At 39.2% G+C, this 14695-nt stretch overlaps 1 protein-coding gene and 1 long non-coding RNA gene across 2 annotated transcripts in view; one reads left to right on the plus strand and one right to left on the minus strand.

The window, feature by feature from the left end:
- LOC117959054 overlaps positions 1–6845 on the plus strand; it is a 14146-nt gene extending 7301 nt beyond the window's left edge. The window contains exon 2 of the long non-coding RNA XR_004659870.1: positions 6713–6845. This is a non-coding gene — a long non-coding RNA (uncharacterized LOC117959054). The remainder of the gene's footprint in view (positions 1–6712) is intronic.
- On the minus strand, positions 1232–10777 carry cercam (cerebral endothelial cell adhesion molecule). The gene is made up of 12 exons (XM_034895900.1): positions 10487–10777; positions 9392–9502; positions 8519–8636; positions 8175–8309; positions 7702–7906; positions 7383–7502; positions 7111–7187; positions 6401–6507; positions 5791–5923; positions 4517–4644; positions 3889–4092; positions 1232–2124 (listed from the first exon to the last, which is right to left on the minus strand). The coding sequence occupies exons 1-12, from the start codon at positions 10687–10689 to the stop codon at positions 1890–1892; spliced, it is 1776 nt and encodes a 591-aa protein (XP_034751791.1). The 5' UTR covers positions 10690–10777; the 3' UTR covers positions 1232–1889.
- Positions 10778–14695: the final 3918 nt, after the last annotated feature.

The raw sequence follows: 14695 nt of genomic DNA on the forward strand, positions 1-14695 counted from the left end.
TTATTTGTGTGTAGAGTTTTGCAAAAATAGCCAATAGTTACAAAAAATGTGCTTAAGCAATCAGAAAAAACTGTAAAGGCTGTGTTTTAATATGGCTTTTACAGACTTCTGCTACATGTCTGGAGTCATCTTTTAACACAAGATGCAGCACAGGAAAGTAGCTGCTTACCTTCCATTAAGTAGCAGCACTCAAAAAACTGGATGAATTCTAAAAAGTAAGACTACACTGCCAACATCTCAACATTCTGCATTGACTTTATGCAAATATTTCCCAAAATGACTTGTGTATTTTAAAGGATTTTGACAAAATTAGTTACCATAATATGAAATGTGTCCAAAACAGTATTATAGTGCTGAATATATACAATTGTATATTGTCAATTTGAATAGCCGGAAACCACATACACCTGGGGAAGCACCCACGTAATGTTTCATTCAATGATTGTACTGCTGAGAAAAGACCTACACGTTCAGCAGAAGGACTAAAATCCAAAAAAAGAAAGCAACCGACGACGAAGACAAACACGGATAATCACTGGTGTGGCATTTCCTGTTTGGAGAGCGATGAAAAAGGGCCGAGGTCAGATATGGATGTTGCCTTACTGTTCATAAACAGGTTAGTAATGGGTTTTGTATTGTATCGGGAGTAGGAATTATTGCTATTTAATTTACTCAACCTAAATATTTTGTGTTTCTAGCAACTGCGTGGAGAAGGGGTGGGAGTGGTGCGCGACCACCAATGGCATATCATGTACATGTGCCAACAGTGTTTTTTGCCATTACTTAGAATTCCTGCGAGCAACAAGAAGTACATACTATAACTTTAAGAACAATACATATATTATTTCGAAGTCTATTGAAATACTGTTCAACTCTTTCAAAAACATACAATTAAAAAGCCAAAGTGGAAAAGATGTTCTGATGGTGGTAGAATTAGGAGTGCTAAATAAATATTATACAAACAAATGTGATATGTAAAAAGTATTAAAACACAGCCATAGAGGAAAAGGTAGTCTAATGAGTCAATGCTAGTTCAGTTTATCCTATCAATAACTTAATATTTAAAAAGAAGAAGCTCAAATTGTTTAATTTCAACATTCAATGTGTTAGTTTCACTAACAGAATATCTCCTGAATGTAATCTGGCACCATTGAATCAGTATTTTACTGTCCCTAGAAACCATGAGGTACATCAGCTTTAAAACTGGTAATGAAGCCAATGGAAACATTAATTAGGGTCTGTGTACCTTTAAGTTAAATACAAACGTATCTCTTAACAGTCCCCATGGAAGACATGCACGAATGGAGAATGGATAGACGCAGACAGATGTAAAAAAAAAATTTAAATAAAAGAAGAAAAAGACATAACAACAGCAGACTTTTGTCAGGAGTTTTGAACAGTGCAGCTACTGGAGCCTCAGTCAGTGCTCAACAGATTAACAGATCAAAGATCTTGTAAAGCCAACTTTTAAAAGCGGTGTAATTAGCATTATAAACATGCAATCATACAAAACACGCAAACCATCACAAGCATACATTCACACTGAGATGCTGTTGAAATCAGTCATTAAAACCGTATAAACAAAAAATTCTGAATAAATGTAAAATGAAAGTGTAGAAAGGTCGATTGACACCCATTGTTTTACATGTCTTTAAAAACTAAAAATTAACACGGTCCGCTATATTTTTTCCATCTGGAAAAAGTTATCTTGTGTCATACACTTGCTGACATGCTTTGAAAAAAGTCCTGTTTGAATGACACTGTGCATGTCAGTGTGGACACAGAGTTGAATGAAATGAGGTCTGGGAAACTTTCGCTTCTCAACATTTGTTTCTCTGACCTCGTAGCCTTTTGACCTGCAGGTTCTCTACAGCTACATCTGCTCCGGACTAAAGTTCATCTCTGTAGGAGGCTGACAGCATGTCGGGTGCCGGCGCAGCCCCTTTCAGGGTCTTGTGGGAACCCCTCCAATCAGTGTGTACAGCGTCATCGTCCCACAGCGTTGACGTCTCCGTGTCGCTCACCCACTGGGGATCACCGGCGTAGTGACAGGGCTGGACCAAAAGGGGGTGTGTACTGTAGGCTTCTAAGTTTCTGTTGAGGAAATGGGACTTGTAGTCTTCACTGCAAAGAGGGCACAGTAATGGAGATTTTATTATTTTGAGACTTTAACACATATTTAACTCCTGTTATGTAAAGAAAATGTCATCACAGATTGTGTTGCCCTACATTTCAGTGGGGATCAGTATCAGTGATATTTTCTGTTTTGACAAGAGATGGACACAGAGGCTGATTTTTAGGACTAGACGGTTACTTTTAGCATGAAGAGTGACAGCAGGACCGGTGTGTGGTGTGTGGTGTGTGGGCGTTGTGCATTCTTAGACTAGTCAAGCATATCGAATTAGAATCACAGAGGTGAGAGAGAGAATGGAGTAAGTGGGTTGGCTGTAAGCCAGTTTTCCACACATGATGGAGCACAGAGACACTGCCAAGCCTTCTGTTTTGCAGGCCCTTCAGCCCAAGGTGAATTTCATCTCTTACAGTCAGAGATTTGTTTGGTTAGGCCTAATGTCAGGGAGATGAGAGTTATAAATTGGTTCAGAGTTATATATAGATGCAGCCAATAAACAAATAAAAAAGCAGGTGAAGGTCTTGCGGTGAATTTTATATTTTATATGTATATGTATGTATGTGTGTGTGTGTGTGTGTGTGTGTGTGTGTGTGTGTGTGTGTGTGTGTGTGTGTGTGTGTGTGTGTTTGTGTGTGTTTTGAAGAAGGCGATTAATGCATGCCACAATGGTTTTGTAATGGAAACAAACAACATGTGAACACAAATGTTTTGTTGTCATTACTTAGTATTCCTCATCCACGCACTATAGCTTTTAAAGGGGTTTTGGGATGAAGGAGGAGTTAGTGCTGGGAAAGAAAAAAAGAAAAAGTTTCAAAGGTAAAATTGATGAAATTATAAAAGAGAGTAAACTCTACAATCAGGCTAGCAGCTCTGTGGGGCTTTGAGAAAAATGCTAATGTTGGAATTCTAACATGTTAAAATGACAATGCTAACATGCTGGTGTTTAGCAGGTATAGTGTTTACAATGCTTGTCATCTTTGTTTAGCGTGTTAGCATGCTAACATTTACTAATTCAAACTTAACAAGAATTGAAAAGATTAAGTGGTCACCAAACCTCACTCGGAGGGGAACATGAATGTTGGTACCAAAGTTCATCAATCAAAATTGCATAGCATTCCATTCAGTAGATGCTAAGATATTTCAGTCTGGAGAGCATAAACTTTACAAGAAATGTTAATTTTACACAAGCTCAGCACAAGTCTGCCACAAACACATCTGAATCCCCTCTCGGTGTTCAAGTCTATCTGGCAAACACATCCAATCCAGAAAATCCAGACAATCATTTCGGGAGAGAGATGCCGCCATAAAAACTGCACATCATAAAAAGAAAAATGTTTAGAACAATTTAAAGCCTACTTTGAAATGTGGGGTTCTAATTCAGTTCGACAAGCACTACATATTAAACTGACAAAAATAAAAGATTATGGCCAAACCTGACCTTCTTTTTCCTCTCCTAAACCGCAGACTTCACTTTAGTTCTTTAACCTGTTAACTCCACAATTCAGGCTAAATATATAGCATGTTTACAAGTTTAGGACTACAGGAAAGCATGTTTTTTGCAGTGTTATATGTATAGGTCTGGCAGCAGAAGAAGGTTGCAGAGTGCTAAAAACAAGTTTTACCATCACTGAATGTGAAAATGATTCATACAAAACAACTACATAACTTCAATCAAAATGTTGTTCTAGAAAAGTATAGGGTGTCCTTGAAAAAAGTACAATTTCTGCCATTGGATTAAGTGCTGTTGTCTTACGTACTTGGGATGTTTGTCATACATGATGGGGAGGAATTCATCGACAGGAAGCATCTTGGACAGCGGCTCAGCGTTGAGCAGTTTTTGGGCACCCTGCAGGGAGATGGCGTAGGACAGAGTCCAGTGCGAGTAGTCGGCCTTTACCAAGTTGTGAACGTTTTCCACTGCCTCCTCCTTTACGGGATTCACGTGCTTCCTGCCAAAGTATCTGCAGCAATGTTGAGCCACAATGAGAAAAAAAAGAGGACGAAGGAGAACAAAAACCATAGTAAAGAACAACCCAATGTCCAAAACATCTGAGTCCTGAAATCTGCAGCAATGTGGCTGTTGTTTGATTCCAAGTGTGTTGGAAATAGTATCATCTTTTTTTGCAACATTTGTTCTGCATGTGTGTAACCATGTTCAGGAAGTCATGGAAACCACAATACACACAAAAACAAGCCGGTAACTTTTCAACCTTCCTTCAGAATGCTCTCGTTGTGTGTCTGACATTTCGTCTTATCATTTCAGTATGATTTCAATTAAAAACATGTGTTTGAAAAACTGACTCTCATAGAAGTGATGTGCAATGCATTCCTGACTTCTCATCCCCGCCTGAACAGTAACTGTGTGAATAGATTGGTTCAGCTTACATGATGTCCCAGTCAAGCTCCACCAGCTCCACCTCCTCCATCAGTCTGAGGACTCGTCGTTTGAAGTTGGCCTGGAAACGGACGTCGTCTTCGAACAGCAGCGCCTTGTCCATCTGCAAGTCCACTATCTGAGGAGAAAAAAGGGGAAAACATCAGTTTCAGAATGACCAAGAGATGGTTATGCAATACGGAGGGAAAAAACATTCAGGACGTTGTTATTATAACTATTGAAGGAGAAACAAAAGATGGGACATTGGTGAGACCTTGGTGATTGGTGAGACCAAACTTGAAACTTTTGAAATCCAATCTCAAAATCTTGTTGTTGTTATATCAAATAACAAATGACAAAACATGCAGTTATTTAGCTGCGCATCAAATCTATATGGCAAAATGTGAGAGTAGTTCTTTGAATTTGTCTTCAAAATGTATATTTTTTATTTATTTATATTTTTTTGTGATCACATTTTTTATTTTATTTATTTATTATTTTTTATGTTCAGAAATTATCAACAGACAGTTCAATATAAATTACGTCCAAAAAGGAAAGAGTCCATGTACGTCCATTTATTTGTCCGATGGGTTGCAAACCTTTACTTTGCAGTTGTAAGTCCAGGAAAAACAGCACGTTATTGAGTTCTAGAGAGCTGAAAGGCTGAACATTGACAGTAAGCGGTACAGTAATATGAATCAATTTTCGATGCAATACTGTTCCAAAACTGACGAACAAGAGAGCACTCCCACAACATATGAAGATATGTACCTTGTGCTGTTATTGGACAGAAAGTGCATTAGGACTGTTAATTATTTTCATGTGGTGCCTCTCAATAGGAAGGGCAGAGCGGCCAGCTATCACTAAGAATTGAAGTCTGGAGAGCATACCACAGTATTTAGGCTGCACGGTAAATAACTTCTGGATTGGATGAATGGGCAAAAGCCTCTGCCAAGGGACACCGTGTACCTTAAGTGCTGATCTTAATTGAAGGTAAAAGAAAAAAGAGTAATGTGGTAGATTGAATGTGTTGTGCAAGTCAGATTATTTATTTATACTTAAAATCTTATCTATTGCCATGAATGCAATAAAGAAAATGACTAGGAAGGTTTTGGATTAATAAACAGATTTGATACTTGGTCCAGAGAAACAATTATTCCAATCAAACCCCAGCCCTAGAGCAGAATTCCATCATTATCACTTAATGATTTAATCTGTATTGTTCTCTGCAAACCACTGTCATGCACATCAATAAAGACTTTGTCTAATGTGTGTGTCTGCTCACCTCCTTCCAGATAAAGTAGTGGCTGAGGAAGCAGCCCACCTCTCCTTTGGTCAGGGTGCGGCCAGAGAACGGGTCATAGTAGCCTGGCAACAGGTCCACACCCAGGAGCTTAATGTCACTGCTGTTCAGTGCACTACACACAGACACACACACACACACACATATAATTTTTTTCAGTCAAAAATGCCTCAATTCAGATTTTCCTAATGTACCATATGGACCATAAGATGAACAAAAAAAAACGTAAAGGTTATGGTGAAATGTAACAGGCGGGAAATAAGGCCATGTCAATGAGTTGGAACTTCAGATTAGAAGAAGAGGACAAACACAGTTCCATAATAAAGAGGACATTTTCCAATTACTCTCATTCAGAATTTACATTAAAAACAGTGTAAGGGTACTAATTGGGAAACCACTACCATGAATTAAACCAAACCGCGAGCGGATGTATCAGTACATAAGGGATTTTCTTTCCTTCTTACCAACCATTCTCCAATCTCTGTCAGTATCGACGGTATTGATTTTTCTCTCTTTCTCATACACACTCAAGACACACTTTGGAAGTTGAGTGATCTCGCTATCTTCAGTTTTTCCCAGAGAGTGTACTCACTTTCCATCCACAGCATCCACCACCTTGACGTCAATCTCCAGCTCATTCAGAGAGTACAACATCCGGTCTCTACGGTCAGGACGCCGTCGCAGATTAATCAGATATATCTGAAGATGAAGATCAGCATATCAGAGCATGTCATAACTAGGATTGGGCATCAAGAACCGAGTCCTACTTGGAATTGTTTCAAAAATTAGAATATTACAATAGAATTGTTTCTTTATTGGAATAGTTTGGAACCGTTTAGAGGATCTGGTTATAAATCTGATCAACGCTTCCTAATTTAACATGCACACGATTTGGTTTTTAAAGTGGCCAGGCGCTTGTTGTGCTGCAGCCTTGGAGCACAGTAAGCAGCGCTCTAGTGTGGCTTTATTTTTACATTGAAAAAGCACTGTAAAACTGCAAACCACCATTAGATCAAAATAAAACTTTTCTCTTATTTGTGAAAATAGGCATGTAACCCGTTCCGACTCGATCCCATCTTTGAGAATTGTGTGAGTTTTAAATCTGAATTAAAAGCATATGTAAAGGCAAGACAAATGTAGGTACAATGTTTTCTTTTACAGATGTTGAGACTACTATGTTGGCAAAAAAAACAATCAAACGTGAATATGCAATGTAAACAGTTTTTGAATTTATCAGAAATTATTATTTCTGAAAACATAGCTACTCCCCTACCAGAAGAAAAACAGTGGGATGTCTTTTACCTCATCAAAGCCCAAGAGATCTCTCTGTTTGGGGAACATATGGACGTATCGTGAGGGGTGCATAGGAGGACCATCGACTGTTGGACGGAAAGGGAACACATGTTAGAAGGACATCGTTTAATAAAACAAAGCTGAACCAACACAACAAGACATGCACAGACCTGGTTGATACAGTCAGACAAGGATTAGTAAATGAAGGCTGTCTGCGTATCAGTTTTATTTTAAATTATTTCTCCATCAGTATTTGTTAATTTGTATAAATCTGTTCTTACTCATGGACTCAAGTTGGACATGGACGAAGTTGAGGCGATCATCTTCCAAGGTTTGGTGAGGTTTGGCTGGGACGTTCAGGTAGCCGTAGCGCTCCTTGTTACACAGGTACATCTGTACCTCTGAGTAGCAGCAAAAATGAATGAATCCATAAATGAATAAATGACAAATGTATTTTTCAGTAACACCAGATTTTCCTTCTGAAAGACATTTATTTAAAGTAGATTAAGTGTGTTTGTACACGTTGTTTTTTTCCGTTTCCTCCTGGTCTTTAGGGGAATAAGATTACAAATACACAACCACAAACCAGCACTAACTAACCCGCAGCTCGGCAGGAAAAGGCGAACACGATGATGTCGTCGTAGGGCCACGAGTAGTCCTTGTGGGGAGGGAAGAAGGCCAGTTTCTTCATGCCTTCCTTTCTTAAATCCAGCAGCATGGTAGAGTGGATCATTGGCACAGCGAAGCAGCCAAGTCTGTGACGGTGACGCGTGGGAAAATACTCTGCTGTTCGTCGATAATATCCCTGAGAGAGAGATGGATGAGGATAAACAGGAAGTGTGTGACATATAGAAAGATTTTTAAAAGCATGTTTACTTTAAAACCAGTATTAAGTATAATAGTAGGATCATATCTCCATGTGCTCGAGGAATCTGGATAGAAATAGGTTATTTTTCTAGTAATTTTGCATTCTGTCCATGTGTTCAACTCAAAACGTATGACTGACTTTTCCTTCACACAGTCTTTCTGATGTGTTCCCTTCCAGTGTATGATCGATCACTATTCACACTCACCTGTGGAGTGATACCACACCAGTAGTTGGAGTATGCTCCCTGAGAGTCGAGCATGGGAGCGATAGCTGACTTGTTCTCTGCTATCATCAGGTTGAGGGTTTCTGGGTTGGTGAGGATATTGTCTGTGTCAGCGTACTGAAACAGAGACGCAGAGCGGAGACAATGAAACGAGGGAATAATAGGAGAAGGATTGTAGTGTCACGTCTTTGAAACAAACGTTGGCAAAACCTTTTCTTGGATGAAATAGCAAAGAGGGAACACATCTCATCAGATAAATCAAAGGAATGAGGGAGCTGATATGAATCTCACACTTCTGTCACAAGAAAGATTATCTTATTATGTACCAGGATATAATCGGCCCAGCGTTTCCTGGCGAAGTTGAGTGCTGCCTGCTTCAGCTTCATCACATACTCATATCTGGTGTTGGGCCAATGCTTAGGACCCAACTCTCCTGCATAGGACCTAAAACAGAGAGAAATAGTAAGGACATTGTACTATATAGTTGTACTTTTTCCTCATATCTCATAATTTAAAACTTATTTAATTTGGTTAAATAGTTTCTAAAAAGTGTTACCACGCAGTATATGTCTACACATGGCTTAAAATACATCCAGAATGATCCAGTTTATAGAGTTCAGTGACTGTGAACAGATTTTCAGTCAGACTGTATAATGGAATGCTTTCCACTGATGGCCTCTTTAGCTCAGACAGATGGCCACACAGCTAAGGTGTATGGACAAGCAAAGGCATGCTGCTATATTCCTTATTATGCTAAGTACAAATAAGTGTAATCTTTAGGCAACACAGTGGATCCACTATGACTAATAGGTTCACTACAGACTCAGATGCTATAAAAGGTGAGTTATTAAACTTCCTCACGGTGCATCAGACAGAAAGACAGATTGAAGTGTCCTGGATGAGATTTGCTCAGATCTACGGTCAGCGGATTTAGCACTTTGGGGGCCCAAGGCAAACAAAGATAGGCTACTTTGCTAGTAGGGGGGTTACTGATGGAATTTGGTCTTAATACATCCATGCATTTTAGCATACGGATTTCTAGAATGACATGATTATTAGTTGAAGAGTAAGAAACAAGCTAACTATAAGTTTAATAGGTGTTAATGGAACCCAAGGCAATCACAGAACTTTGCCTATTGGTAACGTCCACCTCTGTCTACGGCAAATAAAGTTCAGTACCTTCATATATTTTCACTTACGTTGGCTGGTCCATTGGTCTCCACTCAACATAATGGTAGAATTTCTGCATAACAGTAAGCCACTCTTTCAGTATGGCTGTGGTGTTATCTGAATTGTGATCAGTGGCTGCCCTGAAGAGCACAGAGAAGGCAGGTTGTAAGTGACAAATGCACATTGCTGACTGAAGAACTGATATGTTTTCAAATGCTGATTTCACTAAGGGGAAATTAATACCAACAAATCTTTAAGCCGTACAAATAATTACTAGTATCATCTCTGTTGTTGAGTAGCGTTTGTCTTTTTCTTGTTCATTTTTTAAGCACGTTTGATCCGGTGTTGCAGCCGACAGTTATTGAATATGATATTTCTATCAAAAATGCTTTGGATCTTTTTTCCTTCATACAGTTTCAACAATTTCTGAGAAAGCTGAGAAAATGGTCACCAAAACTAATACTTACCAGGTAGGCTATAGTAAGCCATTTTGGGCCATTTGGCCATTCTATTGCAATACTGGATTCTTATATGATTCAATACCCTGAGTACACACACTGCTTTGAAAACACCACCTACAATACCATTATCCAAATAAATTATAACACATATTTAATGTTACTACATCTTTATTCACTATAGATGGTGTCATATGGGTATCACATCTCTATTTTGCCGTATCAGACAATCTAGTACCAGTTCATCCTTCTTCTTAGATTCAGGTTCAGCCAATCAAACTTGAGGAATGGAGTTGAAATGAGATCAGTCACTTGACACATAACTACACTTAACAGAGCCACTACTGAAACGCTTAGAAGACTGTTCAGTTTCTTGGTTTTAATCATTAGTTTTAGCCATTTTTTTTCTTAAAATGATTGCTATGAAAACACTGTCAGTCAGAAGTTGAACAAACTCAAAATGTCATGCAATACAAAGTCCCGCAGTGAGTGAAAAGGCAGCCTGGACTGAAAGGCACAGAGGGAACAAGGGAGGGGTAGCTTTCACAAACTCATTTAAATACCATTGACCTTTTGAACGGCTGCTATAGTAAGATAAAAGGGAGAGCCCTCTACAAACAGCCTGGCAGTGCGTGCAGTCCACAGTGTTCATGCAGGAAAACCCACCACACAGAGATGCGATCTTTGGGGTAGTTGAGTCTCTCCAGAGCTCCGAGGTAGTAGGGCAGGGAGTGAGCACTGTTTCGGGCTATGATAACGAAAACCACCGTAGGAAGCTGCATCTTCGACTCCTCCGGATACATTTCCTCCGAAAAGTAACATTCAGACTGGAAAACCAAGGCCCCTAAAACTAGAAAGTGAAATAACATGGTGGAAGCTGCCACGGTCACCCAGCACAGCAGAGCCGGTGGACGCGTCAGCAGTCCAAAAAAAAAAAAAAAAAGTCCTTCTCCAAATGTTCACCCCCCCCCCCCCCCCCCCCCCCCTTAAACTGGCTCGTTTTTTCCAAGAACAAATCCAAGAGGGTTACACATTACAACTTCCGCGTTAGTCCCGTGGAACAAGAGTCTGGCAACGTTGCCTAAAGGAAGTTTTTCTTCGCCACTGTCGCACTGTTGCTTGCTCTGGAGGAAACTACTAGAACTATTGGGTCCTTGTAAATTCTGGAGTGTGGTCTAGACATACTCTATCTGTAAAGTGTCTTGAGATAACGCTTGTTATGAATTGATACTATAAATAAAATTGGATTGAATTGAATTGAGTTATCTAAAGAAGAAGGCATGATTTGGCCAGTTTGTAGTTCTTCGGAATCTCTGTAGACAGTTGAACGATGACGATGAGCAGTTAACATCCAATCTGAACTAAATCAGTTTTGCTGCAAGCTCAATTACTTGCTACTTTATAAAATATCAAGAAATGCAATTTAGTTATTTTTTATCCATGGATACATTGTACGCATTTAGACTGCAGTGTAGGTTTTTAAGAGAAATATTAGAGAGGTATTAGATAAAACTGTAGTTTGAAATATACATCAGTAGATTGTTTTGGTGAGTTTATTCTGGCAGAAGTTCCAGAGATTCGCCAGCAGAGGGAGGATTTGATGCAAGAGATGGTCCATCACTCAGGCTGAGGTCAGATCTCATGGTTTTCTTTGGTTAATGGTGGGATGTTAACTGCATTTGATCAAGTACCTCACATAAGTGCATTTCTAGAGTTAGGATGAGTATTTTCATCCTACTTTTATACTTATTTGGCAACAACAATTACTAATACCTTCAACTACTGGCAAAACCATGCGATTCATCTACAAAATATGATGGTTTGTTGCAGGTTTAAGCACACAACAGTGCATACAGTATACATCAGTTCAAATTAGTTGCAACAATTAGTTACAACAATTACTGTATATGGTCTGGTGTGTCAAAAGCTCTGTGGGGCACACTTAAAGAGATGGGGGGGGAATCACTGATTCAGTGGCGTTACAGCAGTTCCTAACAACAACATTAAAAGGTTTCTGGTATTTAGTCCTTCAAAATGTTAAATACCACTCATAGTTTGTCATTGAGAAGAGATTCTGTTTCAGTAGCTCTAATCAGGTGAGGCCAGAGGATTCAAGCAGGTGTTTTGTCTTTGTTTGTCCCATCACTTACTGATGGAACAAGGCCAACCGTTTCAAAGTAAAGGAATATGCCAACCAGAAAATGATCTGACTGTGGAGATAGCTTCCTTTACTCACTAAAATAAACAGCCGCTGGTATTAGTCATTCCAGACATTCTCTTATTTAATAGTCCCCTCCTGATGAGGTCATAACTGGTATGTACTTGCATTTCCTGCACACAATTATTCAGTCAAGGTTTTGCTGCAGTGGACCACCTTGAACCTCCTTAATAACCCCTGGAGGTCCCTGGGGCACATACTGAAAAACTCCTTTGACAGCTGTAGTTGGGGATTGTTTTCAAAAGAAATAAAGACATATACAAACACAGTCCAGCAAGTTTAAACCTGAACAATCTTACTTATGTCAGAAGAACGCTTATCTAAGAAACAAAATACGTATTGAAGCAACTTGTTAAAAATACAAATACTCAGTATTTGTATTTGTAGTTTTGAAATGGTACATTTTTAGCTGAGAATTCAGTACGGCTAAACCTGTAGGGACTTTAAGAATGCAAATAATTTAGTATTAATGCTCAAACTGCTTGGCACTGAAGCGAAAATTCAAGAGTGAAGTTAAGGTCGACAGGACAGATGCTGCAAGTGATGGGAGCAAGAAAAAGAGAAGGAGGATGATGGGAAGAATGGTGAAAGTATGAGGAGTGACACAAAGCCATAAATGTCGATGGAAAATAATAAGCAAAGTGGTATATAATGAATTTTGACTCCTTTGGCGGGCCCTCTGAATAAACGAAGGCAGTCACGGCTGACAATAGCGAAGTTGGGTTAAAGGGGTTGTTTGTGTGGACAGGTCAGGGAGGTTGAGGGTCAAATCTCCCCTATTCATGACACCCCAAGTGTTGCCACACTCACACACAAACACACGCACGCATGCACACACATACGTATGTCAGGGGCACTTTCCCAGCGTTTGTGGTGGAGGCAGATCTGGGAGAGTTCAACCTTGGGTGCACTAACTTTTCACTGCGAGGTCAAGGGGGGAGATGGCGTTTGTGTGATCGGGGGGTGTGTGAATTAAAAGGGGAAGAAAAAGGGGAAATCTTCTTTGTTTTGACCAGATTGCAGAAAAGAGACTGGGAAAAAGTGTAGTTATTGAGGCTTGTGTACTTGTCTTAAATTGGTAGATCAAGCAAATTACAAAAATAAACTATATATATAAATATACATATGTATTAAAGTGGTATTAATCCATGCAGAGAGTTATTTTTTGTGTGCATGTCTTTAAATATCAAACACTGAGAGGTCTGCCTCCTTCATAATACAAATTGTTACCACTCAACGCACCCCAAAAAGTTTTTCAGGGTTCAAGTGGCTGCTGTGTTTGCTGTGACAAAGTAGTGAAGTGAAAAGTGAAAACATGTTCTGCAGGTTATTCTAAGTGGCAGGGAAACAGATTAGGAAAATAAAGGTTGCCACAGATTTCTTTTTACTGCAGCATTTCATTTTTTTGGGTAGCACCACAAATGAAATTCCATATGCTAGCTCTATTGTACCTGAGAGGCAGCAGAAATGTAAAAGAGAAATATCTTAAAATAAACCCCAAATTTCTGCAGGGTGCCACTGAAAACAAGTAGACACATATGGTTTTTGGAACTCGTGCACACAAAATCACCCTCACACAAATCATCAGAACATCAGTCACTGTGCCACCAATCTCTCTTTCATCAGCCTTTAATTAGCGTGAGAGAATGAGTGGCCACAGGTTAGGATGTGTCAGAGTGAAAGTGTTTCTGTCTTTGTGTTTGTGTGTTGGGACCAGGGGCTGGTAGCCTATAGGCGGCACAGAGTCGTGACATTCTCACAAGCTTCCGGGACCTTTATTGCTGTGGCAATAATCAATAGCGTTCCCACATAGACGTCTTTTGGCTGGGCGGGTCAATATCTGTCACTCAGGAGCCGAGCCCGATCACATACCCTCTTACTCAGCAGCTACAACGACCTCCCTCTGTCTGCTCTTCCTCCCATGTCATCTGGTGTATCTCAAGAGTGTGAGGTTTTCACACTTTAAGGAGTAATGCTTTTTATCTGAAATCACGTCCACAAGGGCCACTGTATCAATGAGTGAGGAAATCTTCAGTGACTCCAATAGGACTGCAACTAACAAGTATTAGGATTATTGTTTTTTTAATAATCTACATATCAAAATCCCAGTGGTATTTCATTTACACTGATATAACGTAGCAGATGTTCTAATTTAAGAAGCTGAAACCAGAGAAAGATTTTTTTTCTTCTTGATAAATTACTTAAACAATCAGGCGATTGTCAGCTTTGATATCAATTCATTTTTCTGTCAATCCACTAATGGGTTTATCTTTGTAGCACTAAACTTCAGTTGTGTTTTTTTTTTTTTGTAAATGGAATGATTACATAATCATCTGTTGGTTTAGAAAATTCGGACCCATTGATGCTTAGGAAAACTTTATGAACCGAAAATGTCACGGCAGTTTTAAGAAAATCCAATCTGTTTGTGTTTTCTGGCTATGGAGCACATTTTGTTGCACTACAAGTACATCCAGTCACCATTTAGTTATATTGGTAAAACAGAAAAAAAATTCTATAATTTTCTTTTTGCAAGAATGTCCTCTTTCAGCTCAGTAATGCACATAACAAATCAAACAAGAGAAAGTGGCAATGTTTTTGTACGTTTAAGTATGCAACAAGTGAGTGTGTTTTTAATAAACTATGTATAAATGGTAAAT

This window comes from Etheostoma cragini, chromosome 16 (genome assembly GCF_013103735.1).
Source record: "Etheostoma cragini isolate CJK2018 chromosome 16, CSU_Ecrag_1.0, whole genome shotgun sequence".
Lineage (NCBI taxonomy): Eukaryota > Metazoa > Chordata > Actinopteri > Perciformes > Percidae > Etheostoma > Etheostoma cragini.

Coding starts and splice junctions, on each gene's coding strand:
- cercam (XM_034895900.1), bottom strand. CDS start 10,689: ATGTTATTTCACTTTCTAGTTTTAGGGGCCTTGGTTTTCCAGTCTGAA. Junction 8,310..8,518: donor GCTGGGCCGATTATATCCTG/GTACATAATAAG, acceptor TCTCTGTTTCAG/TACGCTGACACAGACAATAT. Junction 7,188..7,382: donor TGTCCAACTTGAGTCCATGA/GTAAGAACAGAT, acceptor TCCGTCCAACAG/TCGATGGTCCTCCTATGCAC.